A 13,564-nucleotide genomic window follows, 5' to 3' on the forward strand; every position below is an offset into this window, starting at 1 on the left:
CATGTGTATGTTGTGTACGGATTTTTTTGCTCTACCAATAACTGGTCATTCTGCCTCACCCCCAGGAAAAGAATCTCAGGGGTGAATGTGGTGTCATGTACGGACTCGGACAATAAATCTGAAATGTTGGAATTTACTAAGACCGAATCTTTTACCTTTGCTGGGTCTTTTTTCAAGATGTTGCGAAAAGCCATGATGACATCGACCTGGATTTTTTGTGGGACCTTGGCAGTCAGGGATCTGGAGCTGGGCAAGAATTTCACCAGGTGCTTGATGCTGGCGGGCTGCCCCGCATTTCCAATCGCCTTCAAGGCAAGGACTAGGTCTTCCTCGTTGCCCCGAGTGGCAGAGGTCGCGAGGAAACCGTGGAGCAGCTGGAAGAAGAGTCAAAGAAATCACGGCAAGAGGGGACTGGAGGTAGTGGCAGTGAAGGGGAGTGGGTGGGGGGAAGTGGGAGAAGAAGTGAGATCAACTCACCGCAAGTATTTTGTCGGGACACGTTAGGCGCTCTGCACAGTACCGGTAAACCATGGAACCATAGCCCAGGAAAACGAGCGGACGAAGGATCGAAGATTGCTGCACTTGAACCATGCCCAGGAGTTCCTGTAACCGAAGCAAACCTGGTCAGCAGTTACATCTCCACTTAAACAGGTAGTCCTTCCACTCGGCAATCTCCAACCTAACCACATCAATACTGACCTCAAGTAACCCTCCTCTCCCCATTCTCCCCCCTCGCATTCTCCCATCTCTCTGCCCATCACCCGCAGCTCCCCACCCCTTCCCTTCTCCTATTGTCGTGGAGCTTTCTTAGCCCCATCATCTCCCAGCTTCCACCTGCCTTCACCCAGAAACCTATGCTCCTCCCCCCTTCCCCAGCAACTGTCTGCCTGATTTTTAGAGTCCCTGAAGAGCTCAGGCCTTAAATGTCAGCGGCCCATTGCTTTCTGTGGATGCCACCTGACCTGTTGAGTTCCTCGGTCTACTGCTCTATCTCCTCAGCATTGGAACACTCCTCGTTTTCCTCCATCTTTTACACAAACCCATTTACTTCTTTCAACCCAGATTCTACTCTTGTAGAGACAATCTTCAGCTGCCAGTTAACCAACCAACTGCTTCTCTCTCCTCAGATGCTACCTGACCTGAATTTTCCTTTGGTTTCTTTCATTTCCCCTCATTTGTAAATGTTCTGCCTCTTCTTTTTAAAAACCAGCTCCAAACTGGATGAGTTCTTGTTGACTTCATTGCTTATCCCCTTGGGCAAACTTTCTTGGAGTATTCAAACTGTCAGGAAGGTCTTGTGCACATGTTACCTTCTTCCAGTGCTGTTCCAAAAATTGTGTTCCATGTACTCGGATCTGCGGTATCTGTTCTATCGACTAATTTGTTTTCTATACGGAAATTTGGATGTACGAGGCAGTACAGCGGGTAGTTCCACTGCCTGGAGGTTCCAGAGCCCTGGGTTCCATCCCAACATTTGGCACATACGTCCACCCGGGGAACCGGCAGGACAGAGCGATTGGTGGGGATCCAGAGTGCAGCATGTGACTACCACAACCAATTCTGCACATGAGTTGAGGTTGCAAGTCACAAGGAAGTTTGGCCCCTCTGCCATTTAGTACTGGGCGTCAGCTAGACTCTCAGGTCTAGGGACCTGGCCGGGTTCGATCCTGCCCACCTGCGCTGACTGTGTGGAGTTTGCAAGTTCTCCCTGTGACTGCGATGATCTCCCTGCATGTGCTGTGGTTTCCTCCCATCTCCCTACGACAGTGGTTCAATTTTAAATTTAAATATACGGGGTGGCACGGTTGGCGTAGCGTTTAGCGCAATGCTGTTACAGCACCAGCGTCCCAGGTTTGAATCTGGCGCTGTCTGTAAGAGGTTTGTACGTTCTCCCCATGTCTGCGTGGGTTTTCCTCGGGGACTCTGGTTTCTTCGCACCCTCCAAATGTGCCAGGGGATGTAATTGGGAGGCACGGGCTTGTGGGCTGAAAGGGCCTGTTACCATGCTGTAGGTCTAAATTTAAACTTTTTTAAAATTAAAAATTTTTAAATGTTATTTTACAGCATGGAAACAGGCCCTTTTGGCCCACAAGCCCGTGGCGTTCAATTACACCCAATTGACCAACAACCCCCGGTACGTTTCAAATGGTGAGAGGAAACTGGAGCCCCTGGGGAAAACCCACAGATACGGGGAGAACGTACCAACTTTTTACAGACAGCACAGGATTCAAACCCCGGTGCCAATCGCTGGTGCTGTAACAGCATTGTGCTAACAGCTATGCCAACCCTGCTGCCTCTTAAGTAACCTATGGCACTGGTGCTCTGTGGTTTGCAAGGGATTACTTCAGGAGTTATGTTAGTCAGAGAAAAAAAGATCGAGACCTACTACCCAAGGACATGCAGGTCGATGAGTTAATTGTCCCCAGTGTGTGGGTGAGGGTGAGAATCTGGGGGTAGTTGTTGCGGGGAGAATTAAAATGGGATGAGTGCAAAATGTGTGGTCAATTGCCAACACAAACTCTGAAGGGCCCATCTCTATGCAGCCCTCGAGCTCAGTGAACTCTCCAGTGTAAATGTGACTGCACACTGGGCTGTGGTTTGAAATCTGGTTCCACTGTGGCACCCAGGGGAAACTCGCATCGTCAGAGGGAGAATGTGCAAACTCCACAGGGACAGCACCGGAGGGTGGGATAGAACCCAGGATCCCTGGTGCTGGGAGTCCAGCTCATGGCTAGCACTAAATGGCAGAGGAGCCAAACTTTCACCCGTCCTTGTCGCCTCATCCCATGTGCTGGATAGGCACCATCCGCCACATGGCTGCTCTCTGGAAGCCCCCACTATTTGTGTCCTGCCAATTCCTGGGTGGACACATGTTCCATTGCAAGAGTAGCAGTTAACTGATTACAATGCATTAACGGGGTGTGGGGGGTGTCACCATGACAGGCAGGGCTCACACAGTGAGATATTTCTGAGAAACAGGGCCTTCTGCCCATTGGCCATCAACCACTCATTGACACTAATCCAAACTTCTAACTCTCCACACGTTCCCATTGTTGCGGTCTCATACTTACGTACGCGGGGAGCGGTGCTGCTCACCGCTGACGATGTAACCGATGTAACGCATGGGGGTAATAGCAGGAGGAGAGTGTCAAGACCACCCATCTGACAGTGAGCTGATGAGAAAGTCAGAAGGGTTTGGCCTGGTGGTGTTTGGGGTAGTGAAGAATGTGTCTAGTGAAGAATAAAGAAAGTCGACATCATGGTGCACTGAAAGAAACGAGGGAATACGTTCTTCGTTAGTTTGTAAGCTGTGATGAATCAGTGGCGTTGCAGCATCAAATGCGGCAAGACCAGGGGACAGAGCTTCAAGATTTGGGGGAGCAGATTTAGGACAGAGACGAGAAGGAACTGCTTCTCCCAGAGAGTCGGGAATCTGTGGAATTCTCTGCCCGAGGAAGCTACCTCATTAAATGTTCTCCCCATAACAAGAGTTGGATAGATTTTTGCATTGTCAGGGAATTAAGGGTCATGGGGAACAGGTACGTGGAAAGCATGGCCAAATCAGCCGTGACCTTGGTGAATGGCGGAGCAAGCTTGATGGGTTAGATAGTCCAGTTTCTTATTAAATTTTTAATTTAGGCATAGAGCACAGTAACAGGCCCTTCCAGCCTGCGAGGCCGTGCTACCCAATTACACCCAATTAATGTACAACCTCCTAGTCCATTTTGAAGCATGGGAGGAAACCGGAGCACCCAAAGGAAACCTACGCAGACTCGGAGAACGTACAAACTCCTGAGAGACAGCGCCGGATTCGTACCTCGGTCACAGGGCACTGTAATAGTGTCAGGCTAACGGTTGCATTAGCCTTGCTGCCCACATGTTCTTGCACGAGTCCCCAAATTCTATCCCTCATCCACACGCTGGGGGAAATTGAAGATTAGCCCACTGGCCCACGTTGTAGGGATGTGGGAGGAAACCGGAGCACCCTGAGGGAAGCAGGGAGAACATGAAAATTTCATACAGGGGTCAGGATTGAACCCCGGTCTCAGAAGAGATGAGGCAGTGGCTCTACCTGTTGTACTTCCAGCTCTACCTTCGCACCTCAGGTTCTTAAAGAAATTCAAACTCACCCTGACTAAGGAGAGGGCGTCAAGATTGGCTGTAACTTGATGCAGAGCAAGGACTAAAATCTGGGCTGCTTCGTGCTTTGTGACCTGATACCGCTGGATCTTGGCTTTGATAAAACGTAGGGCGTCAACCGTCCCAGCAGCGGGAAGTGCAAACAGCATCCAGCGTCTGATATTTCAAACAAAGTGAGAATTCATTCACAATGGGCCTGGAAGCACTTGAACACACGGGAGGGGAGCAGGGTTGATGGGATGTGCACTGGAAAGTACGGGGAGCTATGAACATAGAACACAACAGCACAGTACAGGCCCTTAAGCCCTTGATGTTGTGCCAACCCATATAGTCCTTTAAATAAGTACTAAACCATCCCTACTCTGTAACCCTCTATTTTCCTTCCATTCTCCTGTCTGAGAATCTCTTAGAGGTCCCTAATGTTCCAGCCTCCACCACCATCTCCTGCAACAACCTGTGTAATAAAAAAAACTTAACCCTGATGTCTCCTCCAAACTTCCCTCCCTTCACTTTGTACACATGTCCCCTGGTGTTTGCTGATCCTCCCCTGGGAAACAGGAGCTGGCAGTCCACCCTATCTATGCCTCTCAGAATCTTGTAGACTCTGTCAAGTCTCCTCTCATCCTTCTACACTCCAAAGAGAAAAGTCCCAGCTCTGCCAACCTTGCCTCATAAGACTTATTTTCCAATACAGGCAACATCCTAATAAATCTCCACTGCACCCTCTCCACAGCTTCCACATCCTTCTTATAATGAGGTGACCAGAATTGAACATAATGCCTTAAATGTTTCATTACCAGAGATTTGTAAAGTTGCAACACGACCTCTCTACTCCTGAACTCAATCCCCCTATTAATGAAGCCCAACATCCCATAGGCCTTGTTAACTATCCTATCAACCTGTGCGGTGACCTTGAGGGATTTGGAGGGATTTAACTATCCTATCAACCTGTGCGGTGACCTTGAGGGATTTGGATCCCACGGACCCTCTGTTCATCCACACTCTTAAGTAGCCGACCATTAACCCCGTACTCAGCCTTCTGGTTTGACGTTCCAAAATGCATCACCTCACACTTATCGAGATTACACTCCATCTGCTGCTTTTCTGCCCAACTCTGCATGGAAAACATTCACAGATCTAATGGAGAAATTGCAAAAATCGTTTATACCAGTTTGGAATAAAAATAAACCAAAAAAGGTGACTCAACCGTGGATAACAAGGGAAATTAGAGACAGCATTAGGTCCAAAGAGAGAGCATATCAATTGGCCAAAAAAATTACCACAACCGAAGACTGGGAGCAGTTCAAGATGCATCAAAGAAGGACAAAGGGATTAATCAAGAGAGCAAAAATAAATTACGAAAGTAAGCTTGCGGCAAATATAAAAACCGACTGCAAAAGCTTTTATAAATATGTCAAGAGGAAAAGATTGGTGAAATCCAGAGTAGGTCCTTTGCAGTCGGAATCAGGGGAATATATAATGGGGAATAAGGAAATGGCAGACCAATTAAATTTTTACTTTAGTTCTGTTTTTACAAGAGACGATACAAATAACCTCCCAAGGATGTTGGGAAACATAGAGACTAATGCAAGGGAGGAACTAAAAGAAATCAGTATCTCTGAGGACATGGTCTTGGGGAAATTGATGGGATTGAAGGCAAATAAATCCCAAGGGCCTGATAATCTACATCCTAGGGTACTCAAGGAAGTGGACATTCAGATAGCAGATGCTTTAAGAATTATTTTCCAGAACTCGATAGACTCAGGATCAGTACCCATGGATTGGAGGGTAGCTAATGTTACCCAACTATTTAAAAAGGGGGGTAGAGAAAAAGCGGGGAATTATAGGCTGGTGAGCCTTACATCAGTAGTGGGCAAAATGATGGAATCCATTATTAAGGATGTAATAGCGGAGCATATGACTAGCAGAGAAGGGATCGGACGAAGTCAACATAGATTTACAAAAGGTAAATCGTGCTTGACAAATCTATTGGAATTCTTTGAGATGGTGACAGATAAAATAGATGGGGGAGAGCCAGTGGATGTGGTGTACCTGGACTTCCAAAAGGCCTTCGGTAAGGTCCCGCATAAACCACTGGCTTCCAAAATCAAGGCTCATGGGATTGGGAGCAAAGTATTGATGTGGATTGAGAACTGTCTGGCAGGTAGAAGAGAGAGAGTTGGGATAAATGGCTCGTTTTCTGAGTGGCAGGCGGTGACCAGTGGGGTGCCACAGGGATCTGTACTGGGACCCCAGCTGTTCACAATTTACATTAATGATCTGGATGAGGGGATTGGATGTAATATCTCCAAATTTGCAGATGACACTAAGCTAGGAGGGGTTGTGTGCACGGAAGAGGAGGTCAGGAAGCTCCAGTGTGATTTAGATCAATTGAGGGACTGGGCAGATACATGGCAAATGCACTACAATGTAATACAAACATTGGTAATACAAACCGGAGGGCAGATTACTATTTGAATGGCATTAGATTAAGAGATGGGGAAGTGCAGAGAGACCCAGGAGTACTTGTACACCAGTCTCTGAAGGCGAGCATGCAGGTAGAGCAGGCGGTTAAAAAGGCAAATGGTATGTTGGCCTTCATATCAAGAGGGTTTGAGTACAGGAACAAGGATACCTTACTGCAGCTGTACAGGGCCTTGGTGAGACCCCACCTGGAGTATGTGTGCAGTTTTGGTCACCTTATCTAAGGAAGGATGTTCTTGCAATGGAGGGAGTGCAGAGGCGATTCACCAGGCTGAGACCTGGAATGGCAGGAATGACTTAGGAGGAAAGATTGCGCAAATTGGGATTGTACTCGCTGGAGTTTAGACGATTGAGAGGGGATCTCATAGAGACATATAAAATTCTGGCAGGACTGGACAGAATGGATGCAGATGGGATGTTTTCAATGGTGGGGGAGTCCAGAACCCGGGGCCATGGTTCGAGGATAATAGGCAAACCATTTAGGACCGAGATGAGGAGGAATTTCTTTGCCCAGAGGGTGGTGAATCTGTGGAATTCATTGCCACAGAGGGCAGTAGAGGCAGGTTCATTAAATCTACTTAAGAGGGAATTAGATCTATTTCTTCAGTATAAGGGTATTAAAGGTTACGGAGAGAAGGTGGGGACGGGGTACTGAACTTTAAGATCAGCCATGATCTCGTTGAATGGCGGAGCAGGCTCGAAGGGTCGAATGACCTACTCCTGCTCCTATCTTCTATGTTTCTATGCATCCTGTCCATATCCTCTTGTAACTTATGGCAACCTTCAGCTCCACCCGCAACTCCTCCAACCTTCACATTATCTGCAAACCTACTGACCCATCCTTCCGCCTCTTCATCCAGGTAATTTATAAAAATCACAAAGAGTGGGGGGTCCCAGAACAGATCCCTCCACTAGTCACCGACCTCCAGGCAGAATCCTTTCTTTCCACTACTACTCTCTGCTTTCTACAGCAAGCCAATTTTTTTAAAAATATAAATCGACTCAACCAAGATTCCACTGATCCCATGCCTTATGACTTTCTGAATGAATCTCTCATGGGGGACCTTGTCGAATGGCTTCAATGAAGAATTGATGGAGGTACTCAGCAGGTCGGACTGCATTCAGTAGTCAGTCAAAGATTCGGGTCAGAAGTCTTTATCAGGACTAGAGGGAAGGAGTTAATATTATGCATATTAAGGTGGAGGGGTCTGGAGGTGAAAGGTTTGAGAGGTAGGGAGGGAGGGGAGAAAGTACAGGGCCAGGCAAAGAGTTGGAAACAGTGGAATCAGGTGGGAGCAGGGTTACCAATAATTATAAAAATCAGCCTTAATCCAACCATTACTACATTCTGACCTTGCCCTCATTTGCTGCCAGAGGGTAAACCTGATTGAGGTGATATGTAATTACTCCACTAGGTCACCAGGGGTCATCCTGGTGACTTTGTCTATAAAGCAGTCCAGAGCTACAGTCTAGCCTTCCAGGTTGGTCTTGCACAGAGACAAGACCTTAGTGTACATATTAGTTTATTAAAGCTGTCTTATACTCGCACTGCTGGTGTGGATATTGTCAGTGCAATGATAACACATGTAACACATGGAATAACAGAGGGACCTTGGGGTCCAAATCCATACATCCCTCAAGGTCGCCACAGGCTTGATAGGATAGTTAAGAAGGTCTATGGATGCTGGAATTCATTAATAGGGGGATTGAGTTCAGGAGTAGAGAGATCATGTTGCAACTCTACAAATCTCTGGTGAGACCACACTCAGGGCATTGTGTTCAGTTCTGGTCACCTCATTACAGGAAGGATGTGAATGCTATGGAGAGGGTGCAGAGAAGATTTATCAGGATTTTCCTGAATTGTGAAACAAGTCTTATGAGGTAAGGTTAGCAGAACTGGGGCTTTTCTCTTTGAAGCATAGAAGGATGAGAAGAGCCTTGATAGAGGTCTACAGGATTATGAGAGGCATAGATAGGGTGGACAGCCACCCACCGGTTTCCCAGGTCAGGATCAGCAAACACCAACTGAAGGGAGGGAAGTTTAGGGGAGATGTCAAGGGTAACTTGTGGGGGCCTGGAATGCCTTGCCAGGGGTGGTGGTAGAGGCTGGAACATTGGGGGCATTTAAAAGACTCAGGCATATGGATGGAAGAAAAATAGAGGGTTATGGGGTAGGGAGGGTTTAAGTTTTTTTTGGTAGGTATATACGAGTCGGCACAACATCGAGGGCTGAAGGGCCCGTACTCTGCTTTGATGTTCTATGTTCTAACCCAGAGGATATTTAACAGGTTGGACAGGAAGCTGTTCAGATCAAACACTGGAGGATCATTGGACCAGCTATGCAGGAGACAGCTTGAAAGTCATTTCCCCATGTCAATCAAGGTCAGACCCTCCCAATTGGTTCCCCCCTCCCCACTTCAGTTCACGTGGGTCTACCTGGTCTGGCCCCCAGACCAGCTGCAGGATAAAAACCCAACCCATGAGTAGCAGGCATTGGAACCGAGAGGGTTGTGTCGGAAGTGTGCATCTGGAGCTCGGTTTGCCAATGGTTTGGACTGGACTCTGTGTGACTGTGGAGGCTGCGGGAGCACTGGAGGCAAAGCTACAGAGTCTCAGGGACTCTCTTTTGCTTTTCTTTCTCTGATTGTAAGGGGCACCAGACAATTTCTGCTGATGGTGAATCTTTGCCTTAATGAAGGAAATTTTGTATAACATTTTCTGTTTTATTACGGGACAATAAAAGTAGAGCTGTCAGCACTGTCTGGATGAATGTACGGTGTGGACTGGCCCACCCCAGTACCTGTCCTTCCTCCCCGCAGAATCCCCATGCCCAAACCCCTGCCTTGGAACTGGGCCAGCAACATGTGAGACATGCTGATGTTTTATGGAGATTAAAGCCTATTGATCACGATTCTCTGCCTAGTGTGGTTGATCGATAGTCCAACAATTTAATGACCATAATTTTCAGGCCATGGACAAGGCAACACGGGCGGGTAAAGGTCTGGAGGCTTCCGTTAAATTTGATCAATGGCGGCACTGCCTCAAAGCCTTCATGAGACACAACGTGCAGAATAAGGAAGATAAATGAGATCTTCTCTTCGCTCAGGTCGGCCACTGTGTTCTTCAGATGATCAGGGACTGCACGATTTACCCGGCCGCAATGGAGCAAAATGTTGGACTCCAATAAACTTCACCATGCCAGGTATCTTCTGGGCTGTCGTAGACAAGTGCCTGGTGAGTCGGTGGATGAATATGTGCGGGTTCTGTGAGAGCTGGGGCGAGCCTGCAGCTGCAGAGAGGTCTCTGTTGCCATCCACTTGGAAGAACTGATATGTGATGCAGGTGAGGCTGGATTCAAGTCTGATCACATCAAACAGAGACTCTTGGAAAAGGACGATCAAAACCTGCAGGAAGTCATGGACCTGCCTAAATCGCTCAAGACAGTGCAGCTGAGTGTGGCGGTCTTCTCAGCTGGAAACACAGCCACCAAGTGAGGAGCACGGGCACCGCCATCTTAGGATTGGGATGTGGGGTCCCAGGTCACCACTGCTGCATTCAAGAATCCAAAGAGCTACTTCTATAGCAACGCGAAATATCCCAGTAAAAGTTGCCAGGCCCAAAATGCCACATGTTCCACCTGCGGGAAGAAGGAAAACTACAGGAAGGTACTTGGGTCCCAACTCTCCTGCAGCTGCACTGGCTGTGGCCAGTGACTACCGTCATCCAGGGCCGTGTTACTTCCGGCAACACTTCCTGTTGTGGGGAACGGCTCAGCGGGCCATGGGGAAGGCACCACTTCCAGTGCCGAGGAGCAGCACTGTGTGCACAGCTTAGGGGCAGCCATCTTGGGGGGCACCCCTGAATCAGTACTACAGCAGTGAATCAGTCAGCGACCAGACGTTGGCCTCAATAACCCTGGACCACGACAGCCCACATCATGGATATCGAGGAAAACGGTCAAATCATGTATTGCCTATTTGATATCGGGAGCACAGAGAGCTTCGTTCACCTGGGCACAGTACAGCGCTACTCCCTCATGGTAACTCCAGCGAAGTTTAAAGTCACCCTGGATTCCAAATCCAACTCGGCCGAGATCCACAGCGTGCACTGTGACATTGACTGTGGGGCATGGAGTAAAAGAACTTTAAGCTCCCTATCATGCCACAGCTCGACACACCAGTCATACTGGGATTGGACTTCCAGTGCAGCCCAACCACCCACAGAATCCACAACTATCAATCTTTAAACCACCCATCCTCCCCTCGAGCACGACCTGTGGCCTGTTCACCTTTTGGGTCCCACTGCTGCCCCTATTCGAGAACTTCACCCCTGCAAGCCTGTCACCACCAAGAGCAGGCGATACAGCCCCAGGGACAGAGCCTTCATTAAAGCAGAAGGGATCATAGAATCCGGCACCAGCCCCTGGAGGGCACAAGTGGTAGTGGTTAAGAGCAGGGAGAAACGGCGCATAGTCATAGACTACAGTCACAACATAAACCAATTTACCCTACTGGACGCCAACCCCATTCCCCTCATCGCCGACATGGTGAATGAGATCGCCCAGTACCGAGTCTTCTCAACCATCGATCTCACGTCGACCTACCACCAACTCCCAATCTGCCCAGAGGACAGCCCCTACACTGTCTTCGAGGTAGGCGGCCGCTTCTTCCACTTCCTCCGGGTCCCCTTCGGGGTTACCAATGGGGTCTCCGTCTTCCAGTAGGAGATGGACCAGATCGTGTATGACTATGGACTAAAGGCCTCGTTCCTCCTATCTGGACAACGTGACCGTCTGCGGCCATGATCAGCAGGGACATGACGTTAATCTACAAATATTTCTCCAGATGACCAAAGGACTCAACCTCACGTACAACCAGAAGAAGTGCGGGTTCATCACTTCAAGGCTGCCATCTTGAGTTGCATGAAGGAGAATGGCATCATTGGGCCCGACCCTGACTGCACACACCCCATGTTGGAACTCCCATTGCCCCATACCCTCAAGACCCTGAAAAGGTGCTTGAGGCTCTTTTCGTATTACGCCCAGTGGGACCTGAATTATGTGGACAAAGCCCACCCCCTGGTGAAAACAACCACCTTTCCCCTGTCAGCGGAAGCCCAGGCAGCGATGTACGCTGTGGATGAATCCATCCCTTTCCAGGTGGAGAGTGATGTGTCTGACTTTGCCCTGGCTGCCACACTCAACCAGGTGGGCAAGCCCATGGCATTTTTTCTCCCAAACCCTCCAGGGCCCCGAACTCTGGCACTCAGCCATCGAAAAGGAGGCCCAGGCCATAGTGGAAGCTGTACACCAGTGGAGTGACTACCTGGCCGGCAAACCTTTCACCCTGATGACTGACCAATATGCAGTCACCTGTATGTTCAATAACAAACAGCAGGGAAAAATTAAGAATTACAAGATCCTGAGATGGAGAATTGAACTGTCCTCCTACAACTACGAGATCTTGTACCAGCCCAGAAAGCTCAATGAGCCTCCAGATGCCCTATCCCAGGGGATATGTGCCAATGTGCAGTTAGACCACCTCCAAGCACTCCACAGCAGCCTCTGCCACCCCAGGGTCACCAGGCTCTACCACTTCATTAGAGCTCGCAACCCCCCATACTCGGTTGAGGATAGCAGGGAGCTGACCCAGACTGCCCAGTCTATGCTGAATGTAAACCCCAGTCCTACCCGCTGGAGAAAACCCACCTGATTAAAGCCAGCTGTCCTTTCGAACATGTGTATGGACTTCAAGGGCCCTGTCCCCTCCACCAACAGGAACGTGTACTTTCTCAATATTATCAATGAATACTCCTGCTTCCCCTTTGCCATCCCCTGCCCAGACGTGACCACGGCCACAGTCATAAAGTCACTGCACAGCATATTCACTCTGTTCGGATACCCCTGCTATATCCAATAATGACCGGGAATCCTCACTTATGGGCGAGGAACTGTGCCAGTACCTGCTGGTCAAGGGCATGGCCACGAGCAGGACCATGGGCTAGAACCCCAAGGGAATGGCCAGGTAGAAAGGGAGAATGCCACCATCTGGAAAGCAAACCTCCTCAGGTCGAAAGGCCTGCCCATCTCCCAGTGGCAAAAGCTCCTCCCTGAGGTGCTCCATGCTACCAGGACCTTCCTCTGTACTGCTACTAATGCGACACTACATGAAAAGCTCTTTTCCTTCCCCAGGAAGTCAGCGTTGGGAACCACACTAAGTCCTGGCTGACAACCCCTGGACCAGTCGTGCTCTGGTGGGATACCAGGAACCACAAGACTAGCCCTCTGGTTAACAAGGTCCACCCCCTCCACACAAACCCCCAGTACACTGACGTGGAGTACCAGGATGGGCGGCAGGACACAGATTCCATCCAGGTCCTGGACCACGCAGGGGACCCCTCGACCAACCAATCAGCACCCCTTTACCTATAGCGTAACAGCCCACCCGGCCCCACTAATTGCACTTGGCAACCCGCCCCAACCCCACAGTCCTATTAACCCCCCTCAGCCACCGGAGACCCAACCTGTCAAACAAACACCACCCAGGAGCCAGCAGCTGAGCCACAATGGTCACAATGACAGATGAGACCAACAGACAGGCTGAACCTGTAATGGACATTGATCCACTTCACCCCACCAAACTCTGTTTCAAAAGAAGGGTGGAACCACTGCATAGCTGTCAGCACTGCCTGTATGAATGTACTGTGTGGACTGGCCCACCCCAGTACCTGTCCCTCCTCCCCTCAGAATCCCCATAAAGGCTGTTGCACCCAAAACCCTCCCTCAGGACCTGCCTTGGAACCGGGCCAGCGACATGTGCTGATGTCTTATGGTGATTAAAGCCTATTGATCGCGACTCTCAGTCTAATGTGGTTGATCAGTAGCGCTGCAAAAAGAATCTTGACTCTATCTTTTTTTCCCCTTGAGACTGTCCCCGAGCTC

The 13,564-nt window shown here is 49.2% G+C and overlaps 1 protein-coding gene across 3 annotated transcripts in view; it reads right to left on the reverse strand.

Moving 5' to 3' along the window:
• LOC138764069 (vitellogenin-like) overlaps positions 1 to 13,564 on the reverse strand; it is a 112,250-nt gene that overhangs the window by 80,620 nt on the left and 18,066 nt on the right. For all 3 annotated transcript variants that reach the window (XM_069939380.1, XM_069939379.1, XM_069939381.1), the window contains 3 exons: positions 4,131 to 4,296; positions 478 to 603; positions 156 to 374 (listed from right to left, as the gene is read on the reverse strand). In XM_069939380.1, coding sequence (XP_069795481.1) covers positions 156 to 374; positions 478 to 603; positions 4,131 to 4,296 — 511 coding nt within the window. The remainder of the gene's footprint in view (positions 1 to 155; positions 375 to 477; positions 604 to 4,130; positions 4,297 to 13,564) is intronic.

The sequence above is a fragment of the Narcine bancroftii genome, chromosome 5 (genome assembly GCF_036971445.1).
Source record: "Narcine bancroftii isolate sNarBan1 chromosome 5, sNarBan1.hap1, whole genome shotgun sequence".
Lineage (NCBI taxonomy): Eukaryota > Metazoa > Chordata > Chondrichthyes > Torpediniformes > Narcinidae > Narcine > Narcine bancroftii.